Genomic DNA, 20,518 nt, shown 5'->3' with positions numbered 1-20,518 from the left:
CAAGTCAAGAGAATCAAATATCAGACAGAAAGTCCAGTCGGGATGTGCGATTCCTGATTGACGAAGTCTAAATGTGGGATTATGACAAGAGGTCCGGATATTCGATTCCCAATAGGGTGAAGTCCAAATGTATGATTCATACAGGAAGACTTGGTGGGTCAAATTGGACATCAAGGCGGTCACTTGACATTTGATAAATGAAAGTAGGGATAGACTAAGGGGTGGACTCTAATATAATATTTTAGATGAATTATTATTTTATAAAATTAAATTATTTTTTTAAAAAAATAATTTTTGGTCAACCGAACGCTTTTCGTGCAACCAATAAAACATCTAGCGACCAAATACAGTCGCAAGTCACTCAGGACAAAACGACTTTATTGATGGACCAATAACACATACTTGATCGATCGAATACCCAATATGGACAAAGGCTGATAGCAATCTAATCATGTCTCATTGAAGTATTTGCTAGATTACAGAAGGCGGAGCTGGCTATCTAGTCCAGCACATGTCTCATTGAAGTATTTGCTAGATTACAGAAGGCGGAGCTGGCTATCTAGTCCAGCATATGTCTCATTGAAGTATTCATTTTGCAGATCAACAACCAACTTAAATGGTCGGATGAAGCTCAGAGAATAAGTGAGAATCCAGATTTTATCTCAGGTTGGATTCTGTGAAGCTTCTGATGCTGATAGAGATTCCTGTTCAGAGACTCTCATAGGCCTCCAGTCAGATTCTTCTTTGGGCTGTCGCAGCGCAACAAACTGAAGAGCCTCACTCCGTATTTGGTAAATGTAACATGACCATGGATAAGAGTCAGGAGCCATCCAAACTAATTGCTCCTCAAATGCTGCCTCCTCCGCGATCCGTTCACTCACACAGTATGCGGAATCAAGCAGTGGTTCCTCATAAGCAGTCAATGCCACACATCCAACAGCCACGTAGCCTTCAGGTGCACGTGGCAGCCAAATCGTCAGAGGAGCAGCATAGTCCTGGGCACAATTCCTCCATACCTGTGCATCAACACGTAGAATAACTCTTTAATAATCATGCAACCACAATGGAATCCTACGATAGTACCATCTAACCAAATAGCCAAGAAACAATAAATCCAGAAACCAAGTAAAACACTATTATTCTTCTTTTTTCCCCCACCTTTTCTTTTGAATCTTGAGGAACATGGAAGACAATTTCAATACTTCTCATTCCTCAATATGAGTATAAGATTTGCAAAGAGATAAGAAGACTTAACAACCAATTCTGGATATAAGATTTGATTAAGGATATAAAAAGAATAAACTGAACTCTTTCTAATTCAGAATATAAAGTGGATACAAAAACCATTGAAATTAACTGAAATATTTTCAAATGACTTACTAGGTCATAACCCACAGGAAGAGCAAAATTCCCATCGAAATCTTTGTAGACAGCAGCAACTGTTGGTGGATGGTTGCCGACATGGGCAACATCTCCAACAGACACATACCTATCAAAAGATACTTTGTAAGAGCTATGATTCATGTTTGACAAGGCAAATAAAGGCTAAAAAAAAAGATTCACCAAAAAGGTAACTACCAAATAGTTTCATATATAATCAGAAGCCAAATAGTATAGTTTATATCTAATAGTTCTGTAACCAGTGAGTTCCTGGCAGATATGCTCTATGCAATACAAGTAATTTCAAGTGGAAAATAAGACAGTGACAAAAATTTGAAGTTTATAATACAAATATAACATAAAAGCTGGCATTGATGTTTTAATTACCCATCCGGACAAATAGGCCGCCAAATACTACATAAAGTTTCGTCTTCAACAACCTAGCAACCAAATGAAACACATGAAAACGTAAGAGATGATGAACCATAGCAAGTTTACATAGAAGAAATACAAGGTAGTTATCCTAACAATCACCTGCTTTGGGAACAAGATGCATCGACTTTTATATTCTTGTTCACTGCTCCAGATCTTTTTAAAGTTTACAGTGTGCTTTATGAATCTTCTTTTGTTAGATATTGAACTTCCTCTTGGTTTTATGAAAGGTCTAGTGAGGTTGCGAGACTCCCGCCCTTCTGCTTCCCCGCAAGCAAAGTGTAAGTGCCGTTGGCTGGAAGGAGACTGTCTCATCAACAATAAAATATCAAAACCATGTCATTTGTTAAAGGTTACAGACATTCATTTCATGACATCATGCCAACCTTCAAAACTACAATTTTTTTATTTGTCTGATGTGCTTTCCACATCCTTCGAATTGTGGAACATATAATGATTGCCTGAGGTTCTTGTTCTTCATCGTTGCCAACATCACATCTGATTATTCGTGCAAAGCTTTCTGACCTTCTAAAGTTTTGAAGATGAATAATCAAGTGAGAAGGTTTGTCATATCCTGCTTTGGCTAACTCAATTGCAAGGAGATTCTCCCATGGAACATCCCAAAGTATCTTGCAAGGTTTCTTGTCCAATTTATCTAAAGAAGAACACTGAGGTCCAGAGAAAGAAAGTAAATAATAAAAATTGATGACAAAAATGAAAAATGAGTACCACTTATTCCAACCTGCAGTAGCATGACACGCTTATTTGTTACAAGAGCAATCCTTTGATATGGCAGAATAAAATAGTCTTCGTAGTAATCAGACCATGCATACTTTGAAGGTTCTTTGAAAATGTCAGTACAACCCAGATGCCTACTAGCTTCTGCTAAGTAGAGGATCATCTGAAGACAGGCAAAGTAATGCATATTTGATGAGTAAAAGGATCATGAGAAAAACATGTTCTATTAAACAAGACAATAACCAGTTCTCTGTGAATAAATTTGAAAACAAAAATTTCATATTGAAACTATTTGGAATTTGCAACATGACTTTTCATACCAAAGAATATCTCTAGGCAAACTAAGAGAAGTCAACTTAACATCTATCATAGGGTTGTTTGGGTCACCCTCTATTTCACCTTAAAATATCTATGCAGTTCATATAAAAAATGCACTCTTTTTGAGCATGGATGAACATGTGTTTATATATTTCTAGTCATCTAGGCAAAGAGTCATATATTCAGGATTACCTTACATTTAATTTCAACATTGGATCTCAGAATAAAAGAAAGCATAGTAGAAAATTGCAATTTTCTTCAATAAGATGTACACACATAGTCAACGGTCAATTTGGATGATCTTGGGATGCTTAGAGACGGAATGAATTAGGGGAAGTGGAAGAGAACATGTGTTAGTCTTTTAACATTCAATGGGTAAGGATGTCTGTGCCTCACTTTTCTTCTGGTGTAAGGAGTTCACAACCTTGAGCAAGAAGGAGTTCACAACCTTGAGCAAGAATAAGACGTTGTAGTGCCTAGCTTCTATTAACAAGGAAGTCAGCATATACAAGCATAACTAGATCAGTAGATATTGGTCAGATTGAAATGGAAATGGATGAGAGAAGAACCTTGCAGCTTATTTGCAACATCTTTATGCTTCACACTTTTTCTAATCCTAGGGACTGATTGCATGGAGTATAGGCAAGTAGCAAGCATAAATTTTGGCCAACATGTGGCAAAAGGCGATTCGCTCGCCCCCAGCGCCCCCGCCAACCCGTCCCTAGGCCAACACGGAGGAGGTAAATCACGGGTGACTACTAGCCATTAGTGCAAATGGCCAAGACATGGGGGAGGTTATGCTCGGTCACGCCGAGTTTCGACCCCAAGACCTCATGTGGCAACTCCCCATGTCTTAACCATCGCACCGCCCCGAGGGGACTAAATTTTGGCCAACATGCAAGCATCATGAGAGGTAACTGGTCTAGTTATTTTGGATGACCTTGTCTATAATATAATAATGGATGACAATTTTCTGACTTTGTTTGAGACAATATTTTATTTTCTACTATTTCTAGAAATCTTTCCGTGTGACCTCGTGGTCACAAGTTTGAATCGTCGGAAACAACCTACAATAGATTTAATGTGGTCTGATCCTTCCCTAAGACCTCACATTGGTAGGAGCTTTGTGCACTATCCATCTTTTCAGCTCAACATTCTCATATAGAATCTCATAGCTGTTTTTATATGTTCAATTGTTTTCGATCATTGTTGTTGTCATCGTCAAGCCATGTTCTTATTCTTAGGCATTACTCCAATCCATAAAATTGATTTCCTTAAACCAAAAGCATCACAACACATTCAAAATCCCAAAACTTAAAGACACTAAACCTACCAATTTTTCACTCTATAAAAACCTATCACTACACAGTTGGAAAATTTTAGTTGAATAACAGAAATCCCATATACCTAGAACTTTTAATCAATAATATTTTGTCTGCATATAACCAAGATCATAATATCCAACAACATATCCTGTAGCTTAATTGAAACCTGGCCACCAAAAGTCATACTAAGCATAATCATTCCAATAGTCAAGGTTCCTAAAATCATTATAAGCTCTGTTCAAAGCAGTGAATTTGTTAAATGACTATTGGAACTGATTATTTTCATACACATGGAACAGGGAGTGTTAGAGATTAGAAATGAAATTGAATACAAAATTGAACTTAGTGACATGCAATCAAACAATTTATTTTTTGTACAGATTAAGACAATCTAGAAAAACTCAAATAATCAAGGTATGCAGCAAAATATACTTGTCCTATAGCTTCTTGCTCATTGTACTCTCTGATAACACCATCTTCATGAATAGAACGGGGATTTCTTATCCTCTGAACTATTGTCTTGTTATTTAAGATATCTAAACATCTGGCAAAACTGGCACCAATTCCATCAATAGTTAGTGAGACAAAATCCAGAGCTCCACTCAGTGGCTGAACAACAAACCCAACAAAAGCACGCCCAAGTCCATGAGCAAGACCAAGGAAACCATGCTGCCTAGCACTCTCTACAGGTTTTCTCAGCACACCAGACACTCCAAAAGCTACTCCTTGTGCAAGAGCTTCTGTTCCTTGAAGTATTCCATCACCAACACCAGTGATTCTCCTTGATGTAACCTGTAATATTGCACAGTTGAGTATCAGAACTCAAGAGCAAGTAAGAATAGGGTAAATGGAGCATTACCTGCTTTGATCTTAGTTGAAGAAACTGGCCATCAGTTGAAAGTTCTGCAAAACCTTTACTTAGTGATGCAAAGGTTGACTTTGTCATACCAAGAACATCTACTGAAAAGATCAAGTGTAAAGGATTGTGGATAAGATCTCTTTTAATGCGACCAACAATAGCAGGGATAATTGAACTCTGTCGCATGTATCTACTCCTGTGTATAACTTTCCTAAGGTGCACCTGAGGCAATGATACGACCAAATGAATTATCGTTAATAACAGATACCTTAGCATAAGATTGTTGAACAGTCTTTCTTAACTTGTTTAACAACATGCTACTTTTAGCCAAGCTCTCTTGATAAAAAATGATGCCACTAAGAATAAAAATTATCTGCAGAAATTTTCTGGAACTACAAATAAATCTATGAAAATTAAACAGAAGGAAAGAACTTGATACAAGCTATAACCGTTAGATGAGGATTCATTAACTGATAGTGACAATGTAACCGTAAAAAAGCTCAGGCATATAACTCAAGCTACTTTTGACACCAAAGTTATTGTTATAGGACTAGCGGATTATTGATTGTTAGATAAAGTCAAGTTCAATCTCAAAGAACATTGATTCAAAGGAAGCAAGAAAATCATAACTTATTCTTTCATTCAATTAACTGTAATCCAGTAATTGCTTGAGCAAAATTGGATGTAACTATTTACCTGAATTTTAAAAGCATTTCCCACAGCAGACAATATGGGACCCCAAACACCCAGGGCGCCAGGTGGTCGTTGAGCTGGTGCAGTCTCCAATGATATCTTCAACCTAATCTCTGAAACATCTATCAACCTGAATGACAAAAATTGAATAAATAAAATCTGCTACTGCACTAAAACTTGCAGGTCAATGTTGGCAAACATCTATCAATGCCATAACATTTGGGTGTCTATCTCATGCACATATCAGCAAATGGGCCCCCTCATATTATCAAGCCACAATCCAAGGTATGACAATAAGGTGCTGCTGCTATTGTACTTTGTTCTTTCCATGTTATTAATCTTGATTATGCTATTGATCTATCTAATTAATAATTTTAAAAGATGTATGTAGACGGTAAGCATTCGACTCATTGCAATGCAGTATGCATGGGCATATGCAGTTATTATTAACAATATTAAAAACATTTGTTCACAAAAACAGCATACATAAAGTACATTTATCCACACATCCCATCATAATTCTATATAGTAAGTAATGTACATCATTATGCAAGGTTAAAGATATAAGAAATATGAAAAAAAAAAAAATCAAAGTTATAAGTAACATGAACAAAATAATTGATATAAAAATTAATAACATAAACTAGATCAAAGATATAAGTAATATGCATATAACTAAGGTTCATAATCTCGAAGCGTGTCAAAGTTTGTTTTCGACTAAATAGAATGATATAATTTTGGTACCATATCACAGTGCCCTAGTACGATTTCAATATGTATTTAAATTATTATTATTTATATAATTAATTTTGCTTAATGTAAATAATTTTTAATTATTTTATTACAATTAACTGTTTATAATCAATTATATTGTTAACATATGTTTGTTCTTTTATTAATCTTTGTTAATTAATTTGATCATATGAGTTTTTAGAATAAAAAATGTTTGTAATTGATACCGGGGGATAGGATCCCCCCTTCTAGCTTAGCAAGTCTAGGCTACATGGCATATATCAAACTCAATTACTCACGGAATATATTGAGGCATGATCCACACAAGATCCACAACCCACAACCCTCAAAATCCAATAACTCATTAGGGTTTGGGACCTCTATAAAAGATTGGCAATGGTGTAAGGGACCTATGGTATGAAATCCTAATCTTTCTTCTTCTACATTTTTGCTACTGTTCTTTTATCATGGAAGGATGATAACATAGGCATCGAAGATGCCTTGTCGAGAAGATTCCCGGCAAGCCCTAACGCATATTGATCTACACAAGTCCGACCGTGTGAGAAAGCTGCCAGGTCCAACGAGAGAAAATTTTCTGAGCAGCAACATTGGGTTGTTTGTGGGAACATGAATGAAAGACGTTGAGAATGAGGAAGAAGACCGGAGAGGTCAACTATAGCAGAAGAAGATAGTGAGTCAATGTCTTCTTTCGTATATCTCCTCAGCCTCACATGGAAGGGAGGGAGCCCATGATTGCAAGCCAACCATGACAAAGAAAGAGCATGGTATTAGGGTTTTCAATCCCTCCACTCTCCACCCCCATCTCCTTAACCCATCAAAGCCCACCGCAGTCTGATCCATTCGAGGAGCAAGGACGCCACTCCCATGGCCTTTCTCTCCCTTCAGCCCCAATTGACACCCTAATCATGGACAGATCTCAAACCCTGGGGATCAATGAAGGCTCCTCTCCGAAAAGCAACCCTTCTAGATCTGTGGTGAGTTATCCACAAGGGACAGAGGAAAGTTTCTTCCCAAAGCCGACCATCTGGAGTTGAGGCGTGTTTAAAATATCAATTAAGTGGGAGTTGATTGATTCCATCAACCTAACGATATAAATAGTTAACCTAAGGTTTAATTAAAGTTGTTGCCATGTGACCAAAAGGTCACGGGTTCAAATCTTGGAAACAACCTCTTGCAAAAAGCAGGGTAAGGCTGCGTACAATGGATCCTTCCCCGGGACCTCGCATGGCGGGAGCTTCGTGCACCGGGCTGCCCTTTTTTTTTAAGGTTTAATTAAAACTCAACTTCATTTACGCACCTCTCTCTCTCGATTTCTCCTCCCCAATTCATCGTCGCCACTACAGAATCACAGTCGCACCGCCGCCCCCTTCCGTGTGTACAATAGTTGTCATTATAATTACTCATATGTTGTTGTGTACACACATGTATGGTGTGTACTGAAGGAGTTATCATATTTGACTACCTATTTTCTGTAGCATACACACGAGTGTGGTGTGTACTATAGGTATTTCTATTTGACTAGCGTGATGTTTAGTAGACACCTGTTGGACTCTCTTCATACACATATATATATAGTTGATAGAGCATGCTTCTGGATGTACTCATACTGTTGCATTGATGATGATTGTATTTGAGTCATGTGTATTACCATCTTGCACATCATTGCACTGTATGTATGTTGTCGATTAAATCTCCCTCTGTGGTTGAGAGAGTTGTCAGTCATATATATTCTGCACACTCGGCAACTCAGGGGTAGTGGTAGCTAAAGTGCGTGAAACTTGTCATGTCGTGCTCACTCGACCACTTAGTGGTAGTGGTAGTGGAGTCGTGCAGTGACCTCTTGTTATGTAACTAGATAGCTACTCTTGCATCCTGCCCCACCAGCCACTCAGATGTAGTGGTAGCTGGAGTCGTGAGCAGTTATCAGTCCTGCCCACTCGGCCACACAAATGTCGTGGTAGCTGGAGTGGTGTGTAGGAGTAACGAATATGTACATATGCAGATGATGCATGTTGCATATCTTGGAGATGCTTGTTGTATATGCTTGTGATATGTTGCATTTGCTTGAGATATGGATGTTGCATATGTCTGACATTATCATACATGTTTATGCTACCATATGTTGCTCATGTTGTGCGAGCATATTTGTTGCAAATCCCAGTAATTACTGATCATTATACCTTACTTGTTATACCGGCTATGGTATGTGCATTTATTATGTCATTTATGGTTGGATACATATTTCTTATACTTTGATCTCCTTACACATTTAACCATGCACTATCTATTTTCCATTACATACTGAGTCATTTGGATTTACCATCCCATGTATACTTTCTTTCCCTAGGTAGTAGATAGATGATATATGGAGTCGCTTAGAGGTTTATTGCTTTTACATGCATTTTGGTTACTTTTCCGAACTCGTTCATGTAATAATTAACTTGAGTGTGAATTTTAGTCTTGTGGTGTACTTTTATTCGGTTATGGTACTTGCTGTGTTAAGTCATACCGATACGCAGTCATCTTATGTTTTCCATGTTTTTGAGTGGATTGGGTAAATCCCTCTGTAGTTGGTTGTCATATATCTTCCGTTGTGTATTTATTCTTGATTTGTAGACATATTATATTATATCAAACATTATCATAAGAGGTACCATCCGTTTCGTCAAGACAAGTACACCTCCAGAGTGTGACATTTAGCCTTCCAAGTTGAGGGATTGAGGTGGTCTTCTTTATTATTCACTCCTTGACTTCATTGGCCTTCCAAGTTGAGGGATTGAGGTGGTCTTCTTTATTATTCACTCCTTGACTTCATTGGCCTTCCAAGTTGTGGGATCGAAACGACCTTTATTATTCTCTCCCTGATTTCATTGCCTTCCGAGTTGTGGGATTGAGACGACCTTCTTTATTATGCTCTCCCTGCTTTACTAGTCTTTCGAGCCATGGTTTCAAATCACGATTTGTATTGAAGTTTCAATTTATGAAGGGAAAGAAATGGTTTTAGTACCGCATCGTGTCAATACGATTTTAATATTTTTAAAATATATTAATTAAAAAAAATAATTTAAATATTAAAAATATATATATATATAAATAATAATATTTTTTTAAAAAAATATGGGATCATAACACCCACATATGGTAAATAAATAATATTTTATTATATAGTTTAGAAATTTACAAATTATATATATATATATATATATATATAATGGAATAGTTTTATTAGGATTTGATTAAACCTATATTTAGATTTCCCCTATTTATAGTTAAGAGCTGATTAAAATCATTAACCTAAGTTTAATTTTTCCACTACATTGCACTGCGCGCATCTTCACTGTGACTCGCGAAGATCATGGTAGCCGTGGAGGACCCGATGGCCTCCACGACTCTGCGGAGGACTCAATAGTCTCTAAGACCCCGAGGAGGACCTAATGGCCTCCACGGCCCTGACGACCGTCGCTGTGGTCGTCACAAGGCCGCGATAACCTGCAATGCGAGTTCTGAGCGAAACGACAAATTTCTCTCATTTTGCCTCGCACATTACTAAATTTTAAACCATGTTCTGAGCCAAGCGATCAAGGTGATCTTCTCCATTATCCACTCTACCAAAGGGATCCAAATGGTCTTTTTTATTATCGTCTCCCCCGAGCGTTTGAGGTGGTCTTCCTTAATACGCTCTTTGCGTCTTCATTGGTCTTCTTTAGAGATCACGAGCAGTATTCTTATATTGAGATAAGTGAAAGTAACTATTGCATTTCACCATAATAAGATATTTATTTAACTCTTACAAGGATAACACTACGAGAATTAATTTTTGTTAATTGAATATTGAGTGAAATTAAAGAAAGAAATAACTTTGAAATGTTTAATAATAATGGCTAAAAGTGGATAATGCCATTGTCACGAGTGCGGTGTGCTTCCTTATTCATGAAATGGAGCCCTCCAATTTCAATATCAAGAAAAGATTAGAGAAACTTTTAGATGATTCTTTAATCGAGAAGAGCACGTCATGTGAGGATAGTTATAAATGAAGGTAACAAAAATTATACTTGAAGAAAAACCATTATGACCCTAAAAAGAGTGAACCAAAGGAAAAATATGTAGAAGCATGTCTATTAACTTGACCATGAAGACGGAAAATGCATCCTTAGCAGGATTTATACTTAAAATCATAAGTAATAGTCATAGGAAATTCATGGATAAAACGAACAGATTTTTTAGGTTTGTGATGGGTCTAAGTAAGAGTGGAAATTCAGTGCTAGTAACCCTACTCGATAATACCCTTTCCATTGATAAGGATGTTGGGATTTTTGTCCCCTATGCGTTATGGCAACTAAGGATTTTGATGAGGGAAAGAATTTAAGTTATATTTATGATTGATTAAACTTGTGTGTTAAGTTGCACAAGACCTATCATAATACAGGTTGACTTGGCATGTCAAAGTGAAAGATGGCTCGATGGCTCAAGGTTCATGAGATTGAGAAGAATGATGCATCTGAGGAACCACAGGATGAGGAATATTAGAGCATGATAAGTCAAGGAGGTAAATTGTGAAAGCAAAGGCATAAAGAATGACATTAGGAGGAGGCGAGGGCTTGGAGCATACGAGGGGCGTAGCTTGATAGAGGATCTCAGGTCTTGGAGAAAACTATACAAGAGATGCGAGTGGGGTTGTATACAATAAATGAGGGTAGATGACAACTTGGTCAAACTCCATCTTAGATGTGGTTGAAGTTGGGATAACCAATTGACTGATGGCCAAGAAAATTAGACCCCAAGTGTATTAGTGGTTTAGTGGTCAGTTGACTAGTGTCTGAAGGAGAATCTCCCAAGTGTTTGGGGTTTGTGGTTTGCCCAAACTACTAGTACCGGTGATCCAATAATCCAAGTTAAGTCTAATTGAGGCATCCTGAGTTGACTAGTGAGTAAGGATCAGTTGATTGATAAGTAATGATCAGTCTAACAGTCAACTGAGGTTCGTTTGAAAATGGACAATGTTTTCCAATCGATTGAGGTTCATGGAAGAGATTTACGAGTTGACTAAGTCAAAGATGCTACCACGACCAATTCCAATATAGTCTAAGATGAAAGTTTCAATCGATAAGCTCTAGAGGATCAATTGACTATTAAGTGATGATTTGTCAAATGATTGTTGCCACATCAACTAAGGATTCAAAGAGAAACCTATAAAAAGGGCTTGAGGCACTACAAGGTATCATCCATCTAGTGCAAACAATGCCTATATCCTTCTCCACGAGTTATTTTAGACTTTTTCTAACATAGTTGATCCACCTAATGAATCATAGGCTATGGATGTAGTAGTTTTGGGGAATCGTGAACCACATTAAATCAACCACGTCTTCCTGGTTTGCTCTTCTTTGTGTTCAATTTATTTTCACTATACACATTTTTAAGAATGCGGAGGTCAAAAGTGGTATTCAACCCTCGACCACACCAACACCCAAACCAATAAAGGACCTATTAACTAGGTAACATAACTAGGATAATATATTGATGTAAGATTAGTGAAAGATGAAATGTTACTAACTTATAACCTAGAATATAGAGTTTTAAACCTGGTATTAGATGTCTTGCAAGCTATGGACTTATTTTCATTAACTAAGAAAGTTATGGACTGAGAATGTACACTCAAAGAGAGCTATAATAATGTGACCATAAATACTCTCAACTAGTGTGGTGATTGTAGAAAGTTTACTATAGAACATAGATTAAAATTTCGAGTCGTTTAGTTTGATAGAGTGAAACATCTCGTTCCACTCACGGACTGACACCAACACCGACACAACATTGACACCCGGAGGCATCCGGACCTGTCGCCCAGCCCCAACGACGTGTTCGGACATGTCACCCGAGCCTGGTGTACTCGCGGTCGTCGGATAACAGGGATCGTAGGTTTAAACTTTAATAATAAACATAGGTTAATAATTTTAATCAACTCCCCACTATGATTGGGATAATTTAAATAAGGTTAATTAAAGCCTAATAAAATTATCTCATTAGTTTAATAATATATATTTTTAAAAATATAAATTTTTTAATTTTATTTTTATATCTTTTATTTTAAATATTTAGATTAAATTTTTTATTTTTAGTTAATATATTTTATATTTAAAAAATACAAAAACTATGTCGACACGACACTATAGGTACCGAAACCATTTCTTTCGATCCAGGACCAAAACCTCGGTATGACTCAAGATTTTTAACCATGCTCTAAAGAATATTGACGTAAGAAATTTGCTTAAATTGAGTCAATCTTTTGAAAGAATAGATTTGCAAAATCTTAACCAAGACAAGATATATGCAATAAGAATTTCCAAATGAAGGTTGTGGTCTTTGCAAAGGAAGATAAGCAATTGCGTAGATTCAAATGAAGATAAGTGATTATTGAAGGTGATGGACACAAGACTCCAACGATCGGGATTTGATTCAAATGGAGACTAAGAAGATGAAGGAAGAAAGATTAATGCAACTACAAAGTTGGAAGAAAGGAAGATCTCCTATACTAAAGGGGCGGGAAGCTTCTATTGGATAGCGAGTCTTTCCATCAGATTGTGAAGAAATGGTCTACATTTGTGATTTATTGATGGTAATGATCATGGTTTGAAATCTCGTATCATGCCAAGTGGAAGTCAAAATTTATTGTTCTAGTAAATCATTGAAACTCAATACCACTCGACAGTAAATTTAAAATTTGGAACTATGTCGTACTTTATGTCTTTGATAAAACGATATTATTCTAGTATAGTATTGATGCTCCGATGCATGGTGTCGATGACAAATTGAAGGTTGGAGGAAGGAGATGAAACAAAGGAAGGAGATTATTTGTACGGAGTGGTATCGAGTTTTAGTAATTTATCGAAATGATATGTTTTGACCGTTTTGTTCAGTATGGTACACAATTTAAAATCATTATAGGCATAAACAATGTCTCCTTCTAGTCATGCATTGAAACATCGACACGATACCAAACAATATTGTTCCATTCAAAGATCGAAATTTTGAGATGGCTTGAGATTTTGAACCTTGGTAGTGATATTATTTTGGATATTAATTTATTTTTTAAGATAAATCGGATTAAGATGAACTTTAATTTTAATGTTAATGGCTCTAGTAGGTGAGTCTTGTGACGACAATTAATTAAGTTTAAATTGATCTCAATCTAGAGTCAATTTAGATGACTACTGGCAAGTTAATTTTAGTCATTTTTTTGTTCACTTGGTTTAGGGTTTTCGAGATGTCAATATATATTTGAGAAATTTGACTTTTTGATATTTATCCATGTGATGCAACCCTATCCTCTTCCTCTCCTTTGTCTCTCCTTCACAACTTCTTGTCACTCGCTAGCCAACCGTGCAGTCAATGATCACATCATCATTGCTAACCACTAGCCCCACAATAACCTCTACCATTTTCTTGATCCCTCACCTCCATTTTAAGTTTGTCACAAACCCATCATTGCCCTACTACCAGGGTAAGGCTGGTGCCAATATATGCCATGGAGTGGGTCTTTTGAGTATTTATTAAGTTAATATGATTATTCTTGGAGGTTAACAATGTAGTATATACCATGACAACTGCCATCAAGGATATGCATTAATAAAATGCTACTTTTCTAGTGCAGCAAATGATACTTTTGCTAGAGATAATGAAAATAAAGAAACAAAAACGGACTTTAATTTATAAGGATGGAGGTGAGGCGATCAAGGTTCTTTTTGAAATGTCAATGCTAGAAGTTACTCATGAGAAGGATATTGAACTTGAATATCTAACTTAGCGAGGAGTTTTCCCAATGAATTTTGATTTAAGGTGCAGAAGGCTGCAACAAGTCATTTCTTAAAGCGCTCATCTAGCCATGAATACATGATTTTAACTGAGGTTGGTATTTATGATTTGCAACGATTTAGAGTCGATTAGTCATCCTTCTTAATGTGAAATGAAATGTAAGTTGGCTTGTTGTGATAATTAATTCATGGTAAATGATTTTAATTAATATTTGTTCTCATTCACATCTTGCATATCTAGTTGCAGATAGAGCTTTGACGTGTTTAGAGTTAATTGCATATGGTGCAATTTCTTTGATCCAAGTGTTTTCATGTTTCATTACATACGAAAATGAGCATGGTCTTCAAAAATCTCACTATTGTTCTATGCTTCCCTTTTGATATGCATAGTTGTCTGATAACACCTGTTGATGACATGTTAACAAGAAATAGCATGCACATATGAAATCTGGCACTAAAGCACAACCAAATAGAACAACAATAAATAAATTACTTAAAACTATGGAGTTTCAGCTTCATGCCCTGAAAGGATTGCATAATATTATTTTTAATATTATAAAGTTTTGATTCTGTTTTGTGAAAAAGGTTGCATGATTATTTATATTGAATTGACAAACTAATGAATGAAATTATCTATACGATAAAGTCTTGACTCCATGCTCAAAAAGAGTCTTTAGGCCCTTTCACGTATTATATAAGCTTCATCCAATTTATATGAGATACATTCTTTATTAGGTGAATTGTAGATTGTTCACCTTTTCTTTTGTGAGATGCATTTTCATTATTGAGTACATTGTGGGTTGTCCAATCTTTCTTTGAGATGATTTTTTATTATTGATTGGATTGCTATTTGTTCATTCTTTATCTATTTACATAATACACTTTGTATTGAGTGGATTGTTCACCTTACATATATATAAAATTTTTATTGAATGAATTGCGAGTCATTCACCATACATGTAGATATCTATGATGGTGAATTGCGGGTTGCTCACCTCTATATATGATGCAACTTTTATTAAGTGGATTATGTGTTGTCGGTGTTGGTGCAACCTTAGGTCAAGGTTGACCTGGTTGACCCGACTCGAGGTGACTTGACTCGAGTTGTATTTTGATGTTTGACTTGGGAAGATTGTCGGTGCAACCTTAGGTCAAGGTTGACCTAGTTGAGTTGCATGTTGATTGACACTCGTGAGAGAGTTCTATTCTTGATGTGAGACAAGAATAGATGGTTGGGAGATTATTGGTGCAACCCTAGGTCAAGGTTGACCTGGTTGACCTGAAAAGTCCAAGTATGGAAACTTGGCACTGGAAAAGTCCAAGCAGGGAGGTTGGCACGCGAAAAGTCCAAGTATGGAGACTTGGCACTAGAGAAGTCCAAGCAGGGAGCTTGGCACGGGAAAAGTCCAAGCAGGGAGCTTGGCACGAGGGAAAGTCCTAACTGGGATGTTAGGCAGGTGGAAAGTCCTAACTGGGATGTTAGGCAGTTGGAAAGTCCTGGTGAGTGAAGCCAGGCAGTGGGAAAGTCCTAACTGGGATGTTAGGCAGTTGGAAAGTCCTGGTGAGTGAAGCCAGGCAGTGGGAAAGTCCTAACTGGGATGTTAGGCAGTTGGAAAGTCCTGGTGAGTGAAGCCAGGCAGTGAGAAAGTCTACGGAAGTCGTGAGTGAAGCCGGAAAGTCTACCTGGGATGTTAGGAAGTGTGAACACCCTAGTGCGTGCAGCTAGGTGAAAGTCCTGGTGAGTGAATCCAGGCAAGGGGAAATCCAGATGGATCAGGGATGATCGGACTTCTGGTGTTGGAAAGTCCAAGTAGGTCAAGGGAATGATCGGATACTTGGCACGAAGAGAAAAATCCAGATGGATCAGGGATGATCGGACATCTGGTGTGGAAAAGTCTAAGTGGGTCAAAGGGATTGACCGGACACTTAGTTCGGATGTGATGGTAGGTGGATGTTGAAGCAGGTTTGAGAAGTTGATCGGGACGATCAGATGGCTCATCCGCGGCGTGACCGATCGATGTCATGCTTCGATGGTTATCGATCGGTCGAGACGATCGAAGGGAAGCGATCGGTCGGACCGATAGTCACGGTGGACGATCAGATGTTTCGCGGTCCAACCGATCGCGACAGCGAGCTCCGATCGGCCCGATCGATTGATCGGTCGACGTGTTCAGTTTCTTTCTTCCTCGCTATAGGAGCGCATCTTGAACTCTCTTCCTCGGAACTTGCTTCGACTGAGCTTTGTTGAGCTCACTTCCGAAGCCCCGCGTGAGCTTCTCCCGGCTGAGCTGCTTGTTCCGTGAAGTTGTTGCTTCCAGGACTTCAGTCGACGACAAGAAGGCAAGCTTGTATTGTTACATTCATTGTATTTACTTCTTGTATTCCTTGTATTCTATCTTGCTGTTGTGAGTTATTGTGGCGAGGTTTCTCCACCCACAAGGAGTATCTATTAGCCGGGTTTCCGGGGACTCATCCACCGACGGATTGGTAGGCTTCGTCCACCTTACGGACACGCCGAGGAGTAGGAGTTCATCTCCGAACCTCGTTATATGGTTTGTCTTTCTTCTCCTGTTTTCTTTCTACGTTGTATTTCCGCTGCACTAACCTAATCGTAGGAAGAAACGCGAAAGATTGGGGTCGGCTATTCACACCCCCCTCTCTAGCCGAGTACGAACGATCCTAACAAGTGGTATCAGAGCGAGGCCGCTCTTCGACGGATCAACACCCGGGGGAGCACGGGCTAGAGATGGATCTCTATGGAGAAGATGTCACGATTCAACCCTTCTACGAGTCTCACGACAACTTCACATATTGGAAGGTAAGGATGATGTATTTTCTTAGGACTAATATGTTAAATTGGTTTTGTGTACAAGAAGGGTTTTCCCCTCCGATGGATGAGGAAGGAAAACCTATCAAGAAGAAGGAGTGGACGAAAGAGCAAATTCGACAATCCGAAATCAATGACGAGGTAACAAAAATTATTGAATTTGCTTTACCTAATAATGTTTTGTGCAAGATAGATAGGTACAACAACGCCAAGGAATTGTGGAATAACTTGGCAAAGTTCCATGAGGAGAACTCCACTTCAAGTCATGAAAAGGAGTCAAGTGAGCCAAGGAGTTCACATCATGGAGGAATGGATTTAGAAGTTGAGGGCCACTCAACATCTAAAGAAGAAGAGGAGAGTTCTTCTTCAAGTTCGGAGCAAGAAGAAGAAGCTTCTACCTCCGGAAGGGATGAAGGAGAGAGCGTTCATTCATCCTCAAACCTAGGTAACTCAAGCATTTTAATTTCTAGCAAATTACACATAATGTGCTTTGAGTGTAGGGAATTTGGGCACTACAAGAGTAAGTGTCCAAAGAGGGTTAGGAAGGCTCCACCGGCGCCAAAGGTCAAGAAAGCCGGAGTCCCGATACACAAAGGCAAAGAGGACGTGGTGTGCTTTCAATGCAAGCGAAGGGGACATTATCGGAGTCAATGTCCGAGGGGGAGGAAATCTCACAAGGACAAGAGACCGAGCACGTCGATAGGGGGAGCTAAGGCAAACCCTAAGGTAACATTTAAGGCACATTCTTGCAATAATAATAAGACTCATGCTAGTAGTTTTATTGCAATTGTCAAGAATGATAAGCATGATAATCTTAGGAATCAATATATGTGCTTAGGAGCCAAACATGTAAGCCTAGATAAGGATAACACTAGGAAAGCCAACCCTAGAATTAACTCATCTAAGGCTAAGGAAAACCTAGGTAGGAATCCCAAATCAACTAGACATATGCCTCGGAATGCCTCAAAGAACAATGACAAATTAAAACTTGAGGTATTAGAGAAGGAGAATCAAGTCTTGAAGTCAAGACTTGATACTTTGGAAAAGGCTCTTAAGAACTTGGAGAAGTCATCTCTAGGGTTTAAGGGTCAAAAACCAATGTCCAAGGACAAGAAAGGTTTGGGTCACAAACCTAAGTCCCAAGTGGTCAAGCCCACTTATCATAATGTTCCATTCGATTATGGAACAAAATCTAGGGCTAGGAAGACCATCACCAAGGTCACAAGGGGAGTCACCCCTATAGTTGATCTTGATGAGTCCCAAATGACCAAGGCTTTAAAGCCTAAGAGGGTCATTAGGAGGGTTGCTAGGGAAGTTATCCCTAGTGAATATTTAGTGAACCCAATGAGCTCAAATAGGTATTGGGTTCCTAGGAGCATCTTCTCTACCCCATAGATGGGTTAGAGAGTGTCAACTCCGATTAGAAGGGTAGTTAACCCAACTTTGAGGAAATTGACACTCAAGGAGCATTTTCAAGGTTTTTGGGAACCTTTGAAAATGAAATGGAATATTTACTCCTTGGAAGAGTAAAATGTGCCATCATGGAAAATGATGATGTTAATTTCAATTGGCACAATTTGGGAAAATCTAGAGAACTCTTGAGGAAAAATGAAACATGTCAAGATTTGAGGATAAATTTGATCTTTAAGTGGCATGGATGAATCTAGAGTTCAAGAAGTGTCAAAATTAGGATTTTGGCATATTAGGGCAATCAAGGGTTAAAGCTTAAGTATTAGCTAAGGCTAAGGATACTTAGATAGGTAATCTAGGTATGTCTTATTCATGCTAAATCTTGCCATGATTGTTTGCCCTCACATGTCATGACATCATATTTAAGTTTATCTTTTGAAATGTCGATAATGCTTAGGTTAGTTTTACGTTTATTTAAGTTTCAAACTTTATGCCGACATCATAACATAATGTTTTCATTTAGATACCATTTTATGCCATGTCATCATCTCTTGCATTAATAATCAATTGAATTGATTTAAGGATGAAAAACACATTTTGATATTGAGATCAAATTTGTGTTTAGAAAATGCATGAGACCTTAGTCTAAGATACCTAAACCCATATCTCACATCAAAATTGCCATGGATGTGTTTGATACACTTTAGATGTGTGTGAGATATTAGGATCATGAATTAGGATCAAGGTGCATAGTTCTTATACCTAGATGAGCCTAATTCAAGAAATGGAGGATCATAGGGAAAGCTTGTGTACAAGTCATGTACATTTAGCCCTAAGATTATGGTCCTAAATTCAAATGGTTTTTAAAAGCATTTTAAAATTGATTTGAAAAACTTTGATGAAGCTTTCCTAGTGATAGCATTCATCATTGAACATTGTGATACAAAGTTGAGTTAAACTTGAACTATTTCAAAGTTTTTGAACTTTGTATCAAGATTGAAAAATGGAAACTATTTTCATAGAAAACTATTTTTCCTTGATAGTGTATGATATGAGGAATGTATCCTCAAAGTTTCGTAATTTTTGGAATTTTCTGTAATTTTCTGTGAGTTTCTGAACTTCTCCCGGGGAGAAAATCAGAAATTTCTGATTTCAGAGGCTGGATCGGTCACCGGACCGATCCAGGGAAGGCCTGATCGGACTGGTGACCGATCAGTGACGATCCAGTGCGATCAGTGAAGCGTGGATCGGTCGGGCGAGGACCGATCAGTGCGTGCCAGTTTCTGATTTTCAGCAGGTGTCTGAAATTTCAGTTTTGGGAGTGAGTTTCGGGTTTCTAAAGGTTTGAACTCTCCAAGACATTGTTGGTGCAATGGTCAAGGGGGAGTTGACCTTTAGGGGGAGTTTACCTAATTGTGGGAGTTGACTTTTGGGGTTTTACCCTTAAGACTTTTGAGGATTAGTGATAGGGATTATCACTAAGTTGATTTTGAGTTTAGTATCGAAAATTAAGTAGAAGGTATGAGACTTTCATTGGAAGAAACTCTGCCTCCTTTTTCCTTTTGATGTGTCGGGAGAGTGTGAATTATTGGAGAACCCAAGTTGGGTTATCGGTTAACTAAGCTGGGAAGAATGTCGGAATGTTGAGGAAGAACAAATTCTTTGATGTGCAGGGAGAGGAGAACCCAGTTAGGTTATCGGGTTAACTAAGAACCAGAATGGAAGAACATTGGACGGAAGATGGTTGGAAAACCAGTTGTAATCGTTAACTAACTGATTATGGGTTTTCAAACATCGGGAGATTGTTGGACCTGTCAAGGTTGACGACGAGGTGACACGATTGATGTTTGACTGGAAGATTGGGACCTAGTCAGGTTGACAGGAGTTGAGTTGACACTGGAGAGGTTATTCTTGATGGACAGAATAGATGGTTGAGATTATTGGACCCAGGTGGTTGATTGACGAAAAGTCTATG

At 38.0% G+C, this 20,518-nt stretch overlaps 1 protein-coding gene across 2 annotated transcripts in view; it reads right to left on the bottom strand.

The window, feature by feature from the left end:
* Positions 1–435: 435 nt before the first annotated feature.
* Positions 436–20,518, bottom strand: part of LOC121984930 — a 146,792-nt gene continuing 126,709 nt past the window's right edge. For both annotated transcript variants that reach the window (XM_042538116.1, XM_042538125.1), the window contains exons 56-64: positions 5,749–5,875; positions 5,053–5,274; positions 4,626–4,985; positions 2,555–2,713; positions 2,199–2,480; positions 1,915–2,118; positions 1,768–1,820; positions 1,381–1,489; positions 436–1,016 (exon numbers count right to left, since the gene is read on the bottom strand). In XM_042538116.1, coding sequence (XP_042394050.1) covers positions 663–1,016; positions 1,381–1,489; positions 1,768–1,820; positions 1,915–2,118; positions 2,199–2,480; positions 2,555–2,713; positions 4,626–4,985; positions 5,053–5,274; positions 5,749–5,875 — 1,870 coding nt within the window. In that variant the 3' untranslated portion in view covers positions 436–662. The remainder of the gene's footprint in view (positions 1,017–1,380; positions 1,490–1,767; positions 1,821–1,914; positions 2,119–2,198; positions 2,481–2,554; positions 2,714–4,625; positions 4,986–5,052; positions 5,275–5,748; positions 5,876–20,518) is intronic.

Source organism: Zingiber officinale, chromosome 1B, assembly GCF_018446385.1.
Source record: "Zingiber officinale cultivar Zhangliang chromosome 1B, Zo_v1.1, whole genome shotgun sequence".
NCBI lineage: Eukaryota > Viridiplantae > Streptophyta > Magnoliopsida > Zingiberales > Zingiberaceae > Zingiber > Zingiber officinale.
The sequence above is the reverse complement of the archived record's forward strand: the minus strand, read 5'-3'. Positions and strand labels throughout refer to the sequence as shown.